The following is an 18,172-nucleotide window of genomic DNA, read 5'->3' as shown; positions in this document are numbered from 1 at the left end:
GAATTGGATACTTCTGTGGTTATATAGAAAAATAGTCTTATTCTTAGCTACTTAAGTGTAGGTCACTGTGCTTATTATTTCCTCTAAACTGGCCCAGCAAAATAAAAATAATCACTGTAAATTAAAAAGAATTATAAAACATGTATGTATGTGTGTATGCACACACACACACACATACTTATAATACATATACATACATACATACATATTATATATAAAAAATATGAGAACAGGGATGATAAAGCAAATGTGACAAAAATATTAATAGGTAAGGAGAAAATAAAAGTTCATTATACTATTTTTATACTTTTTAAGTAGAAATGTTTTTAAAACAAGTTAAGTTTAAAAATACACTATTTAAAAACAAACTATCACATTAATTCTAAAATGTGGCAAGGCAGCTTAAAATAGGAAACAGGAATTAAAGTAGAAGTAATCATTTAAAAAAAAAAGAGCTGTGATAATTCTTGGAGAAAAGTGAAGAGAATATTTAAACTAAGGTCTCCTCAATTATAGTATCTAACATGAGGACACAGGAGCCATGGAAAGTTTAAGCAAACTCATTAAGTCATCCTAAGAAAGTCATGGGTTTAACCTAGTAATGCTGTTGTGGGCCGGCTGAGTTGGAACTCTTCCATAGCTGGTCTTCCAATGAGTTTTCAGAGGCAGTATTATCAAATGGGAAGAGATTGCTCATCTCCCACAGAGCAGCTTGTGGATTTGAACCAAGTGCCGTTAGGATTGCAGAGTAGCTTCTTACCACTTAGGCCACCAGAGGGCCCTAGAAATAGTTCTCATTTAATGTTACTAGTATATGGGGGAAAAACTCACACAGGAAGAGAAGATCTTCTTCCTCTGTTTGTCTTCTTTGCAATTACTGGAGTTCCAAAATGTTCAGGATTTGTTAAAGGAAGCTGGTCAAGTGTCTGGGTAAAAAAAGGCAACCAATTAATTCTGATATTGTACTTGTAGGCCAATACCTATTATTCAATCAAAAATAATCCATTCATTAAAAAAACACAAAAACCCAAAACAAAAATCCATTCATGTCCATGTACCTCACTTTCTGCAAAATGTCTCTCCCCTTTCAGGCAAAGTGAAGTTCGTCTCAGTGTTCTCTCATCACCATCATCGAACACTACAATAAGCATAAGATATCACAGAATTTATGCACATTAAACCAATTCATTTGCAAAGAGGACTGGGGGGAGGGGAGAGGTGGGTTATTATGCAACAATGAATGAATGTTTTTTAAAAACTGGTGGGGGGGAAGGGAGTGAGAGGGGGTAAAATATACAACGAATGAGTGAAAATCTAACTTCTCTAAATTTTCATTAAAATAATAAAATAAAATCATATTAATAAAAATGTAATTTTAAAAATTATTATTACTGCTACTTATTTAGGGCTCAGTATTTTTAAGACTGTTGAAATCGCATTTTGTTCAGCAGACACTAATCAAACACAAGTTAAAGAGCTAGAGTCCAATGTGTCTCCCTTCTCAGAAGCAATTTTTATCTCAACAGAAGGAGCATCTTCTTAACATATTAAGAACTTACTGAAAGTACAAATATGAAATTATCTTAAATCTTACAAAAATGAGCAAAAAGTTGGGTTAAAAAAATTAATTATTTTGTCAATAGCTATCAAGAGATTAGGTTTAACTTTAATTCTTTAATGCTGTTAGGTTATTTTATTTCTTCTACATATTGGCATTACAACTCAAACAAACAGAAGTCCTAGACACCAAAACCCAAAGTGACAATATTCAACTCTTTTCTTTGGAAAAATAATAATAATAATAATAATTCATTAAACAAGGGAACACCAGAAAGATAAGATAGAAAAACCAAACAATTTACTGAAAAGAGAAATAATAATTTGATGGAAGATGTTCCTAAAAACTATTTCACTCTTAAGGTAAAGAGCTGCTCTGGCACCAAGGGCAGGTGGTTCACCTGCCCCATGGAAAAGAGATGGGCACTCTCCTCCTGTGGAATTTGTTGCTGCTGTTGTATGTACCATCAAGCTGGAACTAACTCAAAGCAGGTCTACCAGCATGTTTTCAGAAGCAGTAAATCACACTGGAGGATATTTGGATCCACCAGCAGCTCTGAGGAAGAAAGCTGGACAGTCTCCTCTAATGCAATATTCTGACTCTAACACCTCCTGGAGGGTCAGCTATAAATCACTTCTGACTCAATGGCACATATCATTACCGTTTTTTAAAAAATAAATCCTCCTTTTTTTAAAAATTTTATTTTATTTCATTAGTTTTTGTGTATACCATCAAATCAGATCTGACTGGTACAGGAGATTGTTCCTCCTTCTCCAGCAGAGCATCTGGTGGATTCGAACCTAAATCCTCCTTCTTAAAGTTATGCTTGGAATTTTCAGGAAAGGAAGATAAAGGAATGTGACAAGTGATCACTAGTATTCTCCAGATTACTCACTGATTATTTTTAAAATACTTCTAAATTAATTTTTTAGAATTTATTCTAATTTCTTTATCTCAATCTCAAACTCACAACAATGAATTAATTTTTTTTTTTAAGTGAACTGGAGGGGAGAGGGAGGAAAATGTGCAACAATGAATGAATGAATATCATTCACAATAAATCACAATCAATAAAACCCCAAAGCCTTAAACTCATTGCTGTCAAGTTGAAATCAACTCCTAAGCTGACCCTGCAGTGGGCGGATCTGAATCACCACAGGTGCAACCTTTCGGTCAGCAGCACAACTCCCTGCAGGCTAGACCACCAGAGCTGCCCATCTCATCATCTAACACTGAACACGTTTGTTAAAAAGAAATCCTGTATATAAGAGAAAATACTACCTGGTCCTGCACCATCTTTACAGTCAGTACCATGTCTGAGCTCATTGTCACAGTCATTGTGACAACTCATTTCACTGACCCTCTATTTTACTGAGTATGATGTCCTTTTTTAGAGGACTGGTCCCCTCTAATAACACATTCCAAGTATGTAACACAAAGTCTGGCTATCCTAGTTTCCAACAAGCATCTTGGCTACACGTCTTCCAAGAAAATTTGTTCTTCTGCCAGTCTGTGGTTCCTTCAGTTGTCTTCACAAACAACATAATACAAGTGAATCAATTCTTCTTTGGTCGTGCTTTTTACTGTGCAGCTTTCACCATTCAACACGTCTACTGAAGATACTCTAGCTTGGGTTAGTCCCAGCTCCATCCTTGAAGTGACATTTTTCTTTGAACATTCTAAGGAAGTTCTTTTGCTGCAAATGTAATTAATGCAATACATCATTTGATTCCTTCACTACTTCTTCCACAGGTGTTGATTATAAATTCAAGTAAAATCAAATCCCTTACGACTTTCATCATTCTTGTTTATCGGGATATTGGGTTTTTTGGTCCAGCTCTGAAGAGTTTTGTTGTCCTTATGTTGAAGTGTAAACCATACTGAAGTCTGTAATTTTGATCGCCAGTACACACTCTTTGCTATCAGTGGAGGTCTGTGTCATCTGCATAATGCAGTTCAGTTATATATTGTTAATAATACAGACATTAACGATTACTTAACAGATACAATGAGAGGAGAAAATACTACCACCTCCAATAATCACATCAATGATTTATGACCAATTCATAATTGTTAAATAGCTGTATCAAAATTAGAATTCCTAAATTATTAGTCTCATGATTTATCAATGTTATTATTAGTCCAATGAGTAATTGGAATTATACTTTTAGAAGTACTGACAATAAAACTTTAAAATGCTCCTTAATGCCTACAACCCAAACATGACAACAATGGGCACAAGCATGCACATTTAAATGGTAATGTAAGGAAGGAAAATGGGAGGATAAGACTAATAAAGACAATCACATTCAGAAAGCAAATCTTTTCCATGGTACTTTATCTATCAATCATGCTCCTACATAAAAGAGCGGTCATAAGGAATTTCAATAATTTTACTCCCTTTAGTATTCTTTTAAAAAATTCAAAATAAAGTAACTTAGCATTTAATAAAGACAATTAAGAGTATTAACTTTACTTAAACAGCTAGAACTAATGTTAGAAACAAAGTGATTTCTCTAAAGATTATGGTACAAACAAGAATTTATTTTCCCTAAATTTAGTACAAGATTTATACTACTATACAGCAAGACAACAGAAAATAACAAGACAAAAATATAGTAATCCTATGGAATATATTGGCTAAAAACTACATTTGGATAGCTTTGTTATTTGAAATAAAACAAGACTATGACTAAAATGTTCTGTTATACTGAGATATAAATGATACAATCTAATTTGAGGAAAATAACAATGCTAAAGTATACATAGTAACCCTTAAACAAATTAGAGAAAATGTTGTAAAATGCAAATGGAAAAAAACAAAAACAAACCCTAACCATAACATGACAGAATCAAAGACAAAATAATCAGAGACAAAATAACAGGACTTGAATCTGATTAACTTACTAAGTAAAAAAAAAAAAAAATCTATTTAGCGTTTATCAAAATGCTGGAAGATAGTAAGATAACAACAGTAAATTAAATTTTCCTATTTACATGGTGCCACAATTGACCATTACTGATTCTCTTGAACAGCCTCTGCAAGGTAGGAATCATCTTCCTTTGATAGATTAGGAAATCAAAGATTAGAACGTTAATTAATGAGCTATAACTCAGTTAAGAGGATCTAACAACATTATAACCAAAGGTATGAAGTTGTTGTTGTTAGGTGACATCAAGGCAACTACTACTTACAGTGCCTCGATGAACAAAGCTAAACCTCACCCTATAACCTGTGCTATTTTCATGGATTCTGCCATGCTCAAGCCCACTGTATTAGTCACTGCGTCAGTCCGTCTTGTTAAAGATCTTCCTTTCTTTTAGTGACCCTCCAATTTCCGTAACAGGAGGTCTCTAAGGACTAGTTCCTCCTGAAAATATGCACAAAGCAAGTGAGACAAAGTTGCAGCATCTCTGCCTCTAAGGAGCACTCTGGTTGCAATTTCTTCAAGGACAATTCCTTTGTTTTTTTGACATCCATGTTGCAGTCAATACTCTTTGTCAATGCTACAACACAAAGGCATCTGTTCCTCTTCTGTCATTTTCATTCCTTGTGCAACTTTCAGATGCAGAGGAAGCAACTAAAAACACTATGACTTAGCTCACGTGCACCTTTGTCTTTGAAGAGGCATTCTTGCTCTTTAGGACTTTAGGGAAGTCCTTGATAGCTGATGTCTAAACAGCACATCTTTTGATTTCTTGACTGCTGCTATAATAGGTGTTCACTGTGAATCCAAGTAAAATGAAATTGTAGGTATGAAAAAGTACAAAAGAATACCACCAGAGAAGTCAAGAATTTTTAGAAAATTAAGTATTATTATTGTTAGACGCATGTACAAGAGATAAGCATAGAATATTTCACATAAGAGGAAAATCTTTAAAAAATATATACCTAAGAAAAATATTAATAGTTCTTTTACTCACACAATGCCCTGTGCTAATTATATAAACCCTCAACTATAGAAAAAAATTCCAGAAAGCATACTTACCTACTATTCAATGTATTAGTACATTAACAAAATATCATAGGAATACTAAGTCTTAGAGAAAGTCATCTGAATTAACAGTTGAAAGCCATCTTATGATGGAAAAGATTTTCTTTCTTTCTAAAGAACTTTTATAAGTAAATGTTTTATATTTGGTGAAAACCATTACCTGTCCTGAGCCTGTGGAAATTTGAAACCTGTCAGAGAAGGGAAATCCAAGTATTTTCCACTAAAGCAAGCCATAGAATAGTAGTAAGACTGCACATTGTCAGAGGTGGAAAACCTTTGAGAAACATGGCTGCCCAATCAAGTCTTGCTTCTCACAAGTTTCACTCTGTTGTGTTTTTTTTTGTCGTAGTATTTGTGCCATTCTCACAATTTCTGACACATTTGAGCCCACTGCAGCAATCACTGTGTCAATCCATCTGGTTCAGAGTCTTCCTCTCTTTACCTATCCTCCACATTTCCAAGCATGAAGTCCTTCTCCAAGGATCAGTTTCTCCTAACATGCCCGAAGTATGTAAGGCGAAGACGAAGCCTTAACATCTTTGCCTCCAAAGACACTCTGGGTGCACGTTCTCTAAGACATATTTGTTTGTTCTTATGGCAGTCAATGATGATATTCAGTATCTTCTCCAACACTACAGTTTAAAGGTATCAATTCTTCTGCAACTTTTATGTACCGTCCAGTTCTCAGCAGCATAGCAAATGACTGAGAAGACCATGGTCTGAATAAGGCACACTGTTGTTCTCAAACTGACATCATTACTCCTCAATAATTTTGAAAGTGCAGTATGTCTCCTGATCTCTTCCTAATAGTACCAAGTAACACTGTGGATCCCAGTAAGGTGGAATTGTGACTGTTTCAATCTTTTCTCCATCTATCATGATGTTTGCTGCCTACTGGTCTAGTGGTAAGAAAACTGCTTTCTTGATGCTGAGATGCAATTCATACTGAAGGCTGTATTCGTTAATGTTCTTCAGCAAGTGCTTCAAGTCCTCCTCACTTTCAGCAAGAAAGGTATGTCATCTGCATAATGCAGGTTATTGATGAGTCTTCCTTTAATCCTGATGCCACATTCTTCTTCACAAAGTCCAGCTTCTCAAATAATTTGCTTGGCATACAGATTGAATAGATATGAGAAACCCTGGCACACATCTTTCTTAAACCATATTGTGTTCCCTTGCTCTGTTCACATAAAAGCCTCTGGTTTGGGTTTCGTACCAGTTCAAATAAGTGTTCTAGGATTCCTAGTGCAACAATAAGAACTGCCAAATGAACACATTATTCTGAAAAGCACTGTTTTCTGATATGAAAGAATAATAATAAAAAGTAAAAAAATCAAAACAAAACACGAAGTCAAAAACAAAGGCTAGGTCTTTTCACTGTCCAATAGTAAATGAAAGTAGAATATTAAGACCTCATCTCTTTCAAAACTGCTTATTCAACTTAACTGAAAATAAATTTATATCTTAATTATATAAAAAGTTAATCTCTTTAGAGAACATTCAATCACTATCCATCATCATTTGCATTTGAGATATCCTCTTACCAATTTTAATAATTTGACAGAGTTTCGAGGGTCTCTTGAAAGCAAACAAGGTCTCAAAAACTATGCATCATTTTCTAATTTTATGGATAGCAAACTTCATTAGGAATGAGTTATCAAGAAACATTTCTGAAAAGAGCAATTCATGGGAACAGGTAGTACCACATCACTAGATGCCTGAGCTGATTCTGACTCATGGCCACAAGCGTCACAGTCAATTGTGCTCCTCTTGGTTTTCCACAGCTGCTTTATCAGGAAAAGATCACCAGAACTTTCCCCTGTGACATCTCCTGGGTGAACCTGAGCCTCCAAGGTCGCAGCTGAATGGATCATTTGCTCCACCTAGAGACTCTAATTAAGTCATAAGAGCTCAATAAAAATTATACGAAGTTTCTGACCTGTGAGACGTCACATGTCACATACCGTGTTTTAACCATGTTTTTCACTGAGTCAAAGATAAGCTCATAATACTCTGATCAGGGAGCAGGGAGTCCTTATGGTCTAGTGCATAAGGAGTTGTGCTGCCAACCCAAAAGCACTAGTTTCAAATCCACCAAGCACTCCACAGGAAAAAGATGGAAAATCTCCTCCTGTGCAATTTACAGCCTCTGCTGGGGGGTCAGCTATGAGTCTGTTCTGACCTGATGGCACTAACAACAAATTCTAATCATCCTTTCATAGTTCACATTCTTCAATATTTAAATGCTTTTGCTAGCAGAATGGTACCACTGAGAATAAGATATCAGTGCTTCTTAAACAGCTTACATAGCTTCCCAGGAAAGTATTTATTATCTTGTTATTTTTACCAGTCCTTTACTTAATATTATTTAATATGAAGGAGTTCTGGTGGCATGGTGTTACCTGTACAATGCAAATCAAAAGGTCAGCAATTCAAATTCTCTAGGTGTTCTTTAGAAAATGGATAGACAGTCTCCTCCTGAAAAGACACAGCCTCAAAACCAGATGGAGTGTCACTGCGACCAGAAATCAACAGGTTTGGATTTTTGGGTTGTTTAATATAGCAAAAATATATTTACCTAATCTCAGAATTAATATTAAATTCAGAAATGAAATGTCTAACAACTTCAAAAGGATGGCCTAGTGGTAAAAAGTGTGCTGTAATTCCAAAGGTACGTGGTTCAAAGCCATTAGATGCTCAGTGGGAAGATTGACAAACCCACTGGAAGGTCAATTTTGGGTCGATTACAAGTCAATGGTACAAAACAACAGTAATATCCACAAACAACAATTTTAAAGGCCAAAGTAAGCTTCCTTACAAGAAGCATTTCAGAATAGCAAGTAACTAACATACTGGAAAGCCAACACTAACCTCTAGGAGGAGAAGAATACAAAAGGTTAGAAAATAGTAGTTGAGCACAGCTAATTGTTTCTCCTAACAAAAGTCACAAAGTAAAACACAGGATGTACACTTTTCCCCCCCAGCTTTAAAGTTTTAATTTTATTTGATGACGTTATTTATTCTCGAGCCATAAGTTTTTGTTTCTTCAGTTTCTTCTGGGCAACCTCCTCTTCTGGTTTAGGAACAATCTGTTCCTTTTCAGTAAGGATCATCTCAATATGGCAGGGGGAGCTCATGTAGGGCTTAATCCGACCATGAGCTCTGTATGTGTGGCGGCCCATCTTGGGAGCTTTGTTCACCTGGATATGCTCAATGACCAGAGAATCAACATCTAAACCCTTAAGTTCCCCATTACTTTCGGCGTTTTTAAGCATATGCAGCAAAAACTCGGCACTCTTTTTGGGCCACCGATCCTGTGTCCAACCCCACTGTTTGGCCTGGGCACATTTACCAACTCCACCGTTGTATCGTCGGAAGGGCACACACTGCTTGTGCAAAGTGACATCTTTCAGATACTCGGTGACTTTCCGGATATGCATACCCTTGATGGCCTGGGCAGTTTCTCGGGTGTTCTTAAAATGGACCCGGAGATTTGAGCCTCTTGATTTGCATGATTTTGTGGGGGTTTCCGGGTCAAGCGAGTAGCGAACCATGTTGGCAGATTACCTGAAGCCGCTCACAGGAAAAGAGGATGTACACTTTTAACCAAAATAAGAATCCCCACAGCTTCAAGAAACAGTTAGAGATCAAGGAATTTATACAAAGTAGTAAATTAAAAGCCAAATTCAACTTCTTTAAAATGCAAACACACAAAAACCTGCATCTGCAGGACAATACAAGATTACAAGTACTGCTGATGGTTCTAATCCTAATAGGTCATTTTCTTCCTTCTACAAGGAAGTCACATATCACAATTAAACCACTTACAATAGGATATGAATGTAGAACCTAAACAATGCAGTAAATCTAGTGGAAAAAAATGACTAAATTATTCACAGTATTGCACAGTTTGAAAGTAGATACATGAACTGGGAAAGTTAACCATTGCTTTTCTCATCATCCTAACAGTTAACAATTTGAGTACTATTTTTAGGTTTCATTTCAAATGTATTATGATATTAGTTGCTACTCAATAAAGCTTTACAAGTCAGCAAAAGCTTATTCATGGAAGGCCAAGGATGTATTCTCATTAACAAGATATATTAACGTTAATATACCTTTCTTAAAATACGCTACAGAAAGAGCCTTCACTGTCCCAAAAACCAAAATACTACTACCGTCATCTAGGTTTCAATCGATTCTGGTAATTTTTTCCCCCCAATCTGCCAATTACGTGGTAACATCAACATTCAACATAATACTATATAAAACAGGAAGAAGTACAAAAAAAGACTACAATGATGCCGTCTTCGTTGTAATTATAGAAAAGTCTGATTACCCATAATATTAATTATTGACAAACTACTCTTATGGGGAAAATAAGTACAAATTAACTTTCTTGAAGAAAATTATCAAGGTACTCTCCCTGAAAAGTATTTTCATTCATTGATGAAATGCCTATAAGTTACTGTAAGATATATTTATTACCAGCAGGGTATCATTAAATTTGAGCTAGCTATGTTCTGTGTAACAACAGGAAAGAACAATACATGGTTTTCTGCCAACACAATGACTCAGAATAACTAAAAACAGAAGTATATCCAACTCCCAAATCAAATCTATACATTGAATTACTCAGCTGCTTACCGACAGTGTACCAGCTAGCATCTGTCAACTTGCTGATAATAGCTTCTTGAAAGGATCCATCAGCTGTCCTTGTCTCAACAATAGCTCCAACCTAAAGTACAAAATCCAAGTTTTATTACCAAGTTTAAACAAGTCGTATGTAACACATCAGCAGTGTATCTCAACTAAAGCACCAAAGTTCTACATGTTCTGGATTTCTTTTTTTAAAAAGTTTGTGATTTACCTCACATTGATTTAGAATTTTACTGCTTATAAAAATTCACTGCTATTGAGTCCAAACAGACTTGAAGCTGACCCTCCTCCATTGGGTTTCCGATTCTGTGCACTTCAAAAGAGAATGCTGAACTTTCTCTTATGGAGCTGCTAGTGGATTCGAACCACCAAAGTGGTGTAGTCTTTGTGATGGCAGTGCAATTTCCTATAGAATGCACCACCAGAGTAACCCTTTGTTGCTTATAGTGCCCCTTTATTTATTATAAGACTTGAACCCTCAAACACCATAGTCTAAGTAAGTAACTATACTACTCCTATTTTATTCATTGGGAAACTGTGGCTTGGAAAGAAGTTTAGGGCAGATCCTAATACCTTCAATGTTACTTTTTAAATTTGATTTAGCTATATTGTATTTCCTTCATGAAAACTATCAAAATACAAGAACTGTAAAACCATAAAGTAGTAAAAATAGCTGCCATCTTCCTCCACAGAAATATCAAGTACTGACTCAGCCTTTGTATTTAAGGGCCTTTTTAAATAGATATACCTGGATACAAAGTGATGAACCAGGTGATCTTCTTTTCCAGGATTTTGTATTTGAGTTATTATCTACATGATATTTTGACATGACAAAAATTTATTACATAAACAAATTTGCAGCTTTAGCACAACTTTCAGTTAAACAATAAACATGCTTATAAGGCGAACATTAACATCAGGGAGCTAATTCATTCTTGAGAAAAATCTAAATCTTTGCCCAGAAAGAAAGTGCACAAGGCAGGAAGGAATAGGCTAAAAGGATGAATGAACATGAGACTCACTGGAAGGAAATACGAAGAGTGCTATTACAATGTAGGCAGAGAAGAGTCATGCAAACCACAATTTTTTTTTCCTTTGTGTGACTTTTATGAAAGTTTACAGAAAATTTGGATTTTCATTAATTCATAGTTGCACATTTTCCTCCCTACACCCCCAGTACATTTTTTTTAGTTAAAAAAAAAAATTCATTCATTGCTGCACACTAAAATATTTTTTTAATAAAACCAACCAAACTCTGTACGAAATGACTGGAAAATCAATTTGCCATATAACATATAAACCTTTATTTAAAAAAATTATTTTTACAAAAATTATTTTTAAAAAGAGCAGTTTGTTCTTAAAGGTCAGAATGCATAGAAAACATAATGTAGATAATATTTTATGAAATCAAATTATGATGTGAACATAGTTTACTTGGTAAACTGGAAATATAGTAAGACCAGAATATATTATTAGTATATAACTTTGAAGGTTAAAAATTGCTTCAATACATCAACACTGTGAGGTCAAGTGCAGTAGCCAGTCCCCTCAAAGAAAACGTGAAAGTGACTACCTATCTTTTCTTTTATAAATGTTTTAATATTTTTAATTTAAAGATAGTCATTGCCATGCCATTACTTATTAAAAAACATACAAACACTACATTCGTACTTTATTTTTTTATTAACATCTTCCTGAAATATCAAAGTATATCTATACATGTAAAATGCAATAAACTCAATAAATTACTGTCTCAATATGTAGAAGATACATACTCTTAAAGGACCTTTTACTTGATCATCTTGCACCAACTGGGTAGTATTATCCTGTTTCAGGAGCACCTGAAAAAACAATTTTGCACAAGTCATAAGCCACTTTCAAAGCAACATGGTAACAACAGTTCTACCTATGCATGCCTTTTTAGCACCTTGTGGGTATCTGCAGTATGATTCTTATTATATCACCTTGTATTCATGCTTACTATTTCTCTCATTAACTGAGCTCCCAGATTACTAAAAGCAGCTCTGGTGGCCTAGGCCATTGGGAGCTGTGCGACGAAACCAAAGGCTATGCTTGGATTTACAGCCTTGGGTCTTCTCTGAGTTAGTTCTACCTCGAAGACATGAAGGAGTAAGTGAGAATTCTGGAACTGTTCTTCATTACTCAATCTCAAGCAGTTAGCAAGTATCAGTGCACACTGTCAGGCACTTAATAAATGTTTCTGCATGAATGCAAACTCCAGAAGACTTATCATCTGTAGCGTAAACACCTTAAAAATGCCTTTATCAACAAGTCATAAAAGGTTCTGATTGCCACCAAGCAGATATAAAGTATCAAATTCTATTGGAAAAGAAAATAAATTCAGAATTCTTGCTCCTTTATAAACTTGAATAATCATCATAAAATGTAATTTAGTTGCAACATACACACACTGACTTCAGTGCATTTCCAAGGTGCTCAGTCTTTATGGAAGCTGACTGTCACAACCTTCCCCAGCGTGGCTAGTGAGTGAAAAGCACCCACGTTTTGGTTGGCAGCAGAGTGCCTTCCGGCTCCTACTCCTAGGACCACTGCTGGAAATCATATTCTGACTCACAGCCACCTACTCGCCGATCTCTGAGACTGTAAATCTGCCCATCCTCCTCCTTTGAAGCAGCTGGTAGATTTGAATTGCTGACCTTTCAGTTAGCAGCACAGCACATAATGCTCTATGCCACCTGAGCTCCTTGTTCTGCAACTCCTCTCAAGTATATAAGGTATGCAACCCGAATAGAGCAGTTAATTATGTGAGAAAATGAAAAATCTAAGAAATGTATGTGTTCTAAGACTTTCTACCTTCTCCAACAATCACAGTATTGACTTAACATAAATACATGAATGAACCCTGAGAATACTAACAGAGTTAAAATTTTGAAATAATTCCAAATACTCAGGAAATAAATCTTGTCTAGATGACAGGGTGAAAAAGAGATATAAAAATTCTTTATATGATTAAAAAGAAATCAGAAGAAAAGTAATGTAAAACGGCATCCTAGTAACAGTGAAAGAAAAGGTTTCATAGATGGATAAAAGTACGAAAGGAAATTTCATACTAATCTTAGGTCAATCTACCTACTATACAAATCACACTTCTCTAGTTCATCCTTCACCAAATTTTGGATGCCTTGTATGGAGCCGGTACTACTTTACAGAGGGCAGGCAGGACAGTCAGTCATTTCCTCTTAGTATTCCTTAGCAGAAAAACATCAGGTATATTAGACAAATAAGAAATCAAGCAAAAAAACCTGCAAAAATGCAAGTAACTCAATAATGACTCGATAATATTATTTTATTAATGTTATGATATTTATAGTTTAAAAAAATCTGAAAGTCCACATCAAATCTATTGGGCATGGTATCAAAAAGGACTTATTTTAAACAGCTCTACAATGTAAAAAATACAGTAAGCATCAAATACTTCTGTCATTTAAGCAACAAAGAATTTTCAACACACAGTTTTTACAGGAAAATTACCAAACTGAAACACAAAATGTCAGCAGTTGTATTTTTGATACATAAACTATGGGCATTAATCCTGCTCTTTTTTTTTTTTTTCCTTTCTATTTCTAGCAAGGATTTGAACCAGTTCTTCCTCATTTAGTCATGGCCAATGAAGCAAAACTGGAATGTACCCAAATTTTTAAGATGTGGGTGAACTGGGATGTAAGTGGAATAGAAAGATTACAGGTAAATGCCTTGCTAGAAACATAATCCCCTTCTTAGAAAACAAGGCCAGTGAGCATGTTGCACAGCAACCAGATCTCTTGACCAGCACAGCTGAAAACAATGTACTGCTCAAAAATGGTAGCCCACTAACCTCAAAATTGTGGATGTATGCCCTACACAGCCTTGGCAATATTCTGATCACCTGAGACAGTCTCATGAAATGGCTCAATACACCTCTTCCAAGTCTCCTACTTTAGGATTTCAATTGTAACTGTCAGGTCTGGTGTCACTCTGCTATCCCCAAATATTAAACATTCAAGTTTGTTCCCATTTTAATTTACTGGCAATAGACGAATCAAAGCCCTAATTTCCAAATATATTTAACGATAATGTATTAACTTTTTTCTACTCACAAAAGCATCTTAGAAACAAAGTTCTTAAATCTTTCCAGACATTGTCAGGAAAAGAGAATCCCCACTATAGTGTTTTTCCATATCACTGAAAGTATCAAATTATCTCTATTTAGACATTATCAAAGCGGGGGAACAAGCAAAATTACAATTTAAGTAATTATACTGTCACACATAGGGAAGATCCAAATACTAGGAAACAGTGCCAGGGTATTGTAGTAAAACTATTTCAAAATAATCCTATTTCTCAAGTCTTAATATGCTTCATTTTTATTGGACAGTACATACACAACAGTACTTTTATATATTGATGATCCAATAAATTAAAGGTTGATCTGTAGTTTCCCCTTCTCTATTATTTAGTGCCATCAAGCCAAGTATGATTCACTCCGACCTTATAAACATTAGATGTGACTCCTGTTCTATCCTATGCCAACCTCAGAATCTGACACACTTGAGCTCATAGCTGCCAGTCACTGTGTCAACTCACCTGGTTGAGGGTCTTCCCCTCCCACACCATCCCTCCACCTTTAAAAGCATATATAGTCTCTCCTAGAAACACAGTATGTGAGACGAACCCACACTACCCTTGCTTCCACGCTCACCAAGACATATCTGTTCTCTTACCCATCCACGGGATAGTCAATACTCTCTGCCAACATAACTCAAAAGCATCAATTTTTCTTCTACTATTCTTATTCACTGTCCAGCACTCATATGTATAGATGCATAGGGTTAAAACTGCTGTAGTAAAACAAACAAAAAACTTACCTTGACTTTTACCAGCCTTTTCACAGTCTTAATCTTTGCCTCACAAAAGGCACCTCGGTACTTGGCACTGACATCAGTTCCCACTGTCAGGTAGGCAGGCTCATCTGCTGCCTAGTGAAAGGATCAGAGAATTTAAACTTCACTACTCTTTTCCCTACTTCAGCCTCAAGTCTTCTGCAGAAGCTCCATATTTAAAAGAATAAAAATGCAAAAACTATTTCCTTGTTATCATCAATAATTACAAAAATGTCCTTATGGCTTAAATTATATTAACAGGTTTTTTTATATATAGATGTCTTCATCTAACATAAAATGACTTAAAGCTATAATTACAAAGCATTATTAAGAAAATATAATGCTTTTTCCAGATATAAAATGTTTCAATAGTTCCAATTTAGGAAAGAAATGAAAAAGACATTTGAAATTTCTCATAACATTTAAAGCTATTTATTTATGACTTCCTCAAAATGCTGTCTTTAAATAAGAAACATTCCTATTAAAATAATATGTAATTTTAAAGGTTTGTGAACATAGCTACGTAGAGGTAACCTCTTGGATAAAGTATAACTATATAGCTAAGAACTGGAAACAATCCTCTTGATAAAGAGGGTTGAAAATTCTTTGGTTGAAAGCTGTATATGAAAGGTTTATGTTTAAATTCCTCTGACGAGTGCACAGTTATGAACTGACAAGACCTATATAGCTCAAGGCCTATATACCTACCATTCTATGGTACTGTTGTTGTTATGTGCCGTCGAGTCGCTTGCGACTCAGCGACCCTATGTACAACAGCCCTAAACTCTGCTCTGTCCTGTGCCAATCGCACTGTCTCTGACACTCCCATCCCAATTATCCCAGTCAATGCATCAGTCCACCTCATAGAGGGCCTTCCTCTCCTGCGCTGTCCCTCCACCCTCCCAAGCATGATGTCCCTCTCTAAGGACCGTCTCTCCTCACAACATGCCCAAAGTATGTTAGACGGAGCCTCAGAATCCTTGCTTCCAAGGAGCCACCCGGTTTAACCCTTTCCAGGACAAATCTGTTTGTTTTCCTAGCAGTCCATGGTATTCTCAATACTCTTCTACCAGCACCACAGCTCAAAGGCATCAATTCTCCTTCTATCCTCCTTGATCATTGTCCAACTCTCTGATGCATAACAGGTGATTGCGAAGACCATGGCCTGTATCAGACGCACCTTAGTCTCCAGAGAGACACCACTGCTCTTCAGCACTTTGGAGAGGTCCCTAACAGTAGACTTTCCCATGGCAATGCGCCTTTTAATTTCCCGGCTGCTGATGCCAAGACTGTTGACTGTGGAGCCAAGCAAACTAAAGCTGTGTACAATCTCAATCTCTTCACCATCCATCCTGATGCTGCCAATTGGTCCAGTGGTGAGAATCTTTGTCTTCTTGACATTGAACCTCAATCCATATTGGAGGCTGCAGTCCTTGACACTCTGCAGCAGGCGCTTCAGGTCCTCCTCAGTTTCAGCAAGCAGGGTTGTGTCATCTGCATAACGCAGATTGTTAATAAATCGTCCACCAATCTTGACCCCACATTTCTCCTCATAGAGCCCAGCCTCCCAGATAATCTGTTCTGCATATAGGTTGAAAAGGTATGGAGATAGGATGCATCCCTGGCATACGCCCTTCCCAATTTTGAACCATGCAGTGTTCCCTTGCTTGTTCTGACGACTGCCTCCTCGTCCAAGTATAGGTTTCGCATTAGAACGATCAAGTGTTCTGGGATTCCCATTCTTCTGAGTCAGCCATAGTTTGTTATGATCTACACATCTATGATACTAGTTGAGTTCTAATGGTCATAATTACAATGATACACGGAAAGAAGAAATTTTACTCTACCATTAATTTTAATTTTGTAATAAAATGATTGCTGCCCTACTGTGTCATTTTTTTCCTAAAGCTAAATGTATTCACACAAATTCAATTCACCAACTTAATCACAAAGGTAACAGTGTACACTTAAAGATTTTTTTTTAATTGAAAAAATAAAGATCTCTTTTTAAGGGGAAAATAAACATTTTCCCAGGTTAGTATTAAAGAAGACTAAATGTAATTAAAAAAAAAAAAAGCCAAAGTTTTGGAAAAATGTGAAATACGTGAAACAGGAGTCTGATACCTTTTAAAGTTAGAGGATTTACAAGAAATACAAAGTGAAGAGGAATACTTTCCACAATTAAGTACTCAATCTGAAACATTCAAAGTCAGTAAGTCCAGAGTATTAGGAAACTTCCCCCCTTAAGCATTATATGCTGACGTTTCAAAATTAATTTAGGTTGGCCAAGAAGTAAAAAATATTTATTATTAAAATGAGACTAAAACTACTATTAGTTACTTTGAATATTTTAGCCGAACTTTCACTTGCTCCCCCAAATAAACATTATCCCAAAGTCAATTCACATACTCTCTTTTTTTCTTAGCAATCTGCACTGGTAACTGGGGAAGAAAAAAATTTTCCAAAAAAATCCCCCAAAGCAGGGCAAAAGCTTTACTTCTGCGAAGGCTGCTGCCAATACAGGAAGTGTTTAAAAATACTAGCCCAATGGGCAATTCGAAAGGCTGCAGGAGCCTTTGCAAAGTGCTAACTGCTTCAGAGAAGGGCTGGACTTGCCGCATTTAGACACACTGAACATTTCCCACCCATTCAACATGTCCTCATTTTCATTAAGTGCTGCTTAGTGGAGGGATCAGTTTCGAGTAGAGAGAGACAGAGAAAAAATGACATTCCATGGCACGAAGCTTCAAGAAAGGCAGTGGTCAGGGACATCTTGAGATCCAGATCAGCGCTGATTCTACCTACCTTCATTTTAGTCGGTGATCTGTGGGGTTCCAGCTCAACGAGCGATCTCCACTGTCACTGAAACCATGGGGAGGGGAAAGACAGGCACAGAATCAGCCAACAGAGAGGAACGACCCAGGGAAAGAAAGTAAACAAACGCTAGCGGGGAGGGGCAGAAAGAAGCCTCACCAGCTAAGGGACAAGATCCCCTCGGAGGGCAGCCAGGACGCAGCGGCAGAGGGGCGCAGCGAGAATCGCAAGGCGCCAAAGGGCAG

The 18,172-nt window shown here is 36.3% G+C and overlaps 1 protein-coding gene across 1 annotated transcript in view; it reads right to left on the bottom strand.

Moving 5' to 3' along the window:
* The window catches only part of ARID4A (AT rich interactive domain 4A (RBP1-like)), a 77,476-nt gene extending 59,552 nt beyond the window's left edge, over window positions 1-17,924 (bottom strand). The window contains exons 1-6 of the mRNA XM_006891814.1: window positions 17,919-17,924; window positions 15,099-15,209; window positions 11,988-12,053; window positions 10,201-10,291; window positions 1,059-1,138; window positions 832-926 (exon numbers count right to left, since the gene is read on the bottom strand). Of these exons, the coding sequence (XP_006891876.1) occupies window positions 832-926; window positions 1,059-1,138; window positions 10,201-10,291; window positions 11,988-12,053; window positions 15,099-15,209; window positions 17,919-17,924 (449 nt within the window). The remainder of the gene's footprint in view (window positions 1-831; window positions 927-1,058; window positions 1,139-10,200; window positions 10,292-11,987; window positions 12,054-15,098; window positions 15,210-17,918) is intronic.
* Between the last annotated feature and the right edge of the window lie 248 nt (window positions 17,925-18,172).

This window comes from Elephantulus edwardii, unplaced genomic scaffold (assembly GCF_000299155.1).
Source record: "Elephantulus edwardii isolate Elephantulus edwardi_28Jun2011 unplaced genomic scaffold, EleEdw1.0 scaffold00104, whole genome shotgun sequence".
NCBI classification, from domain to species: Eukaryota; Metazoa; Chordata; class Mammalia; order Macroscelidea; family Macroscelididae; genus Elephantulus; species Elephantulus edwardii.
Note: the sequence above shows the minus strand (reverse complement) of the source record. Positions and strands in the feature narration are given on the sequence as shown.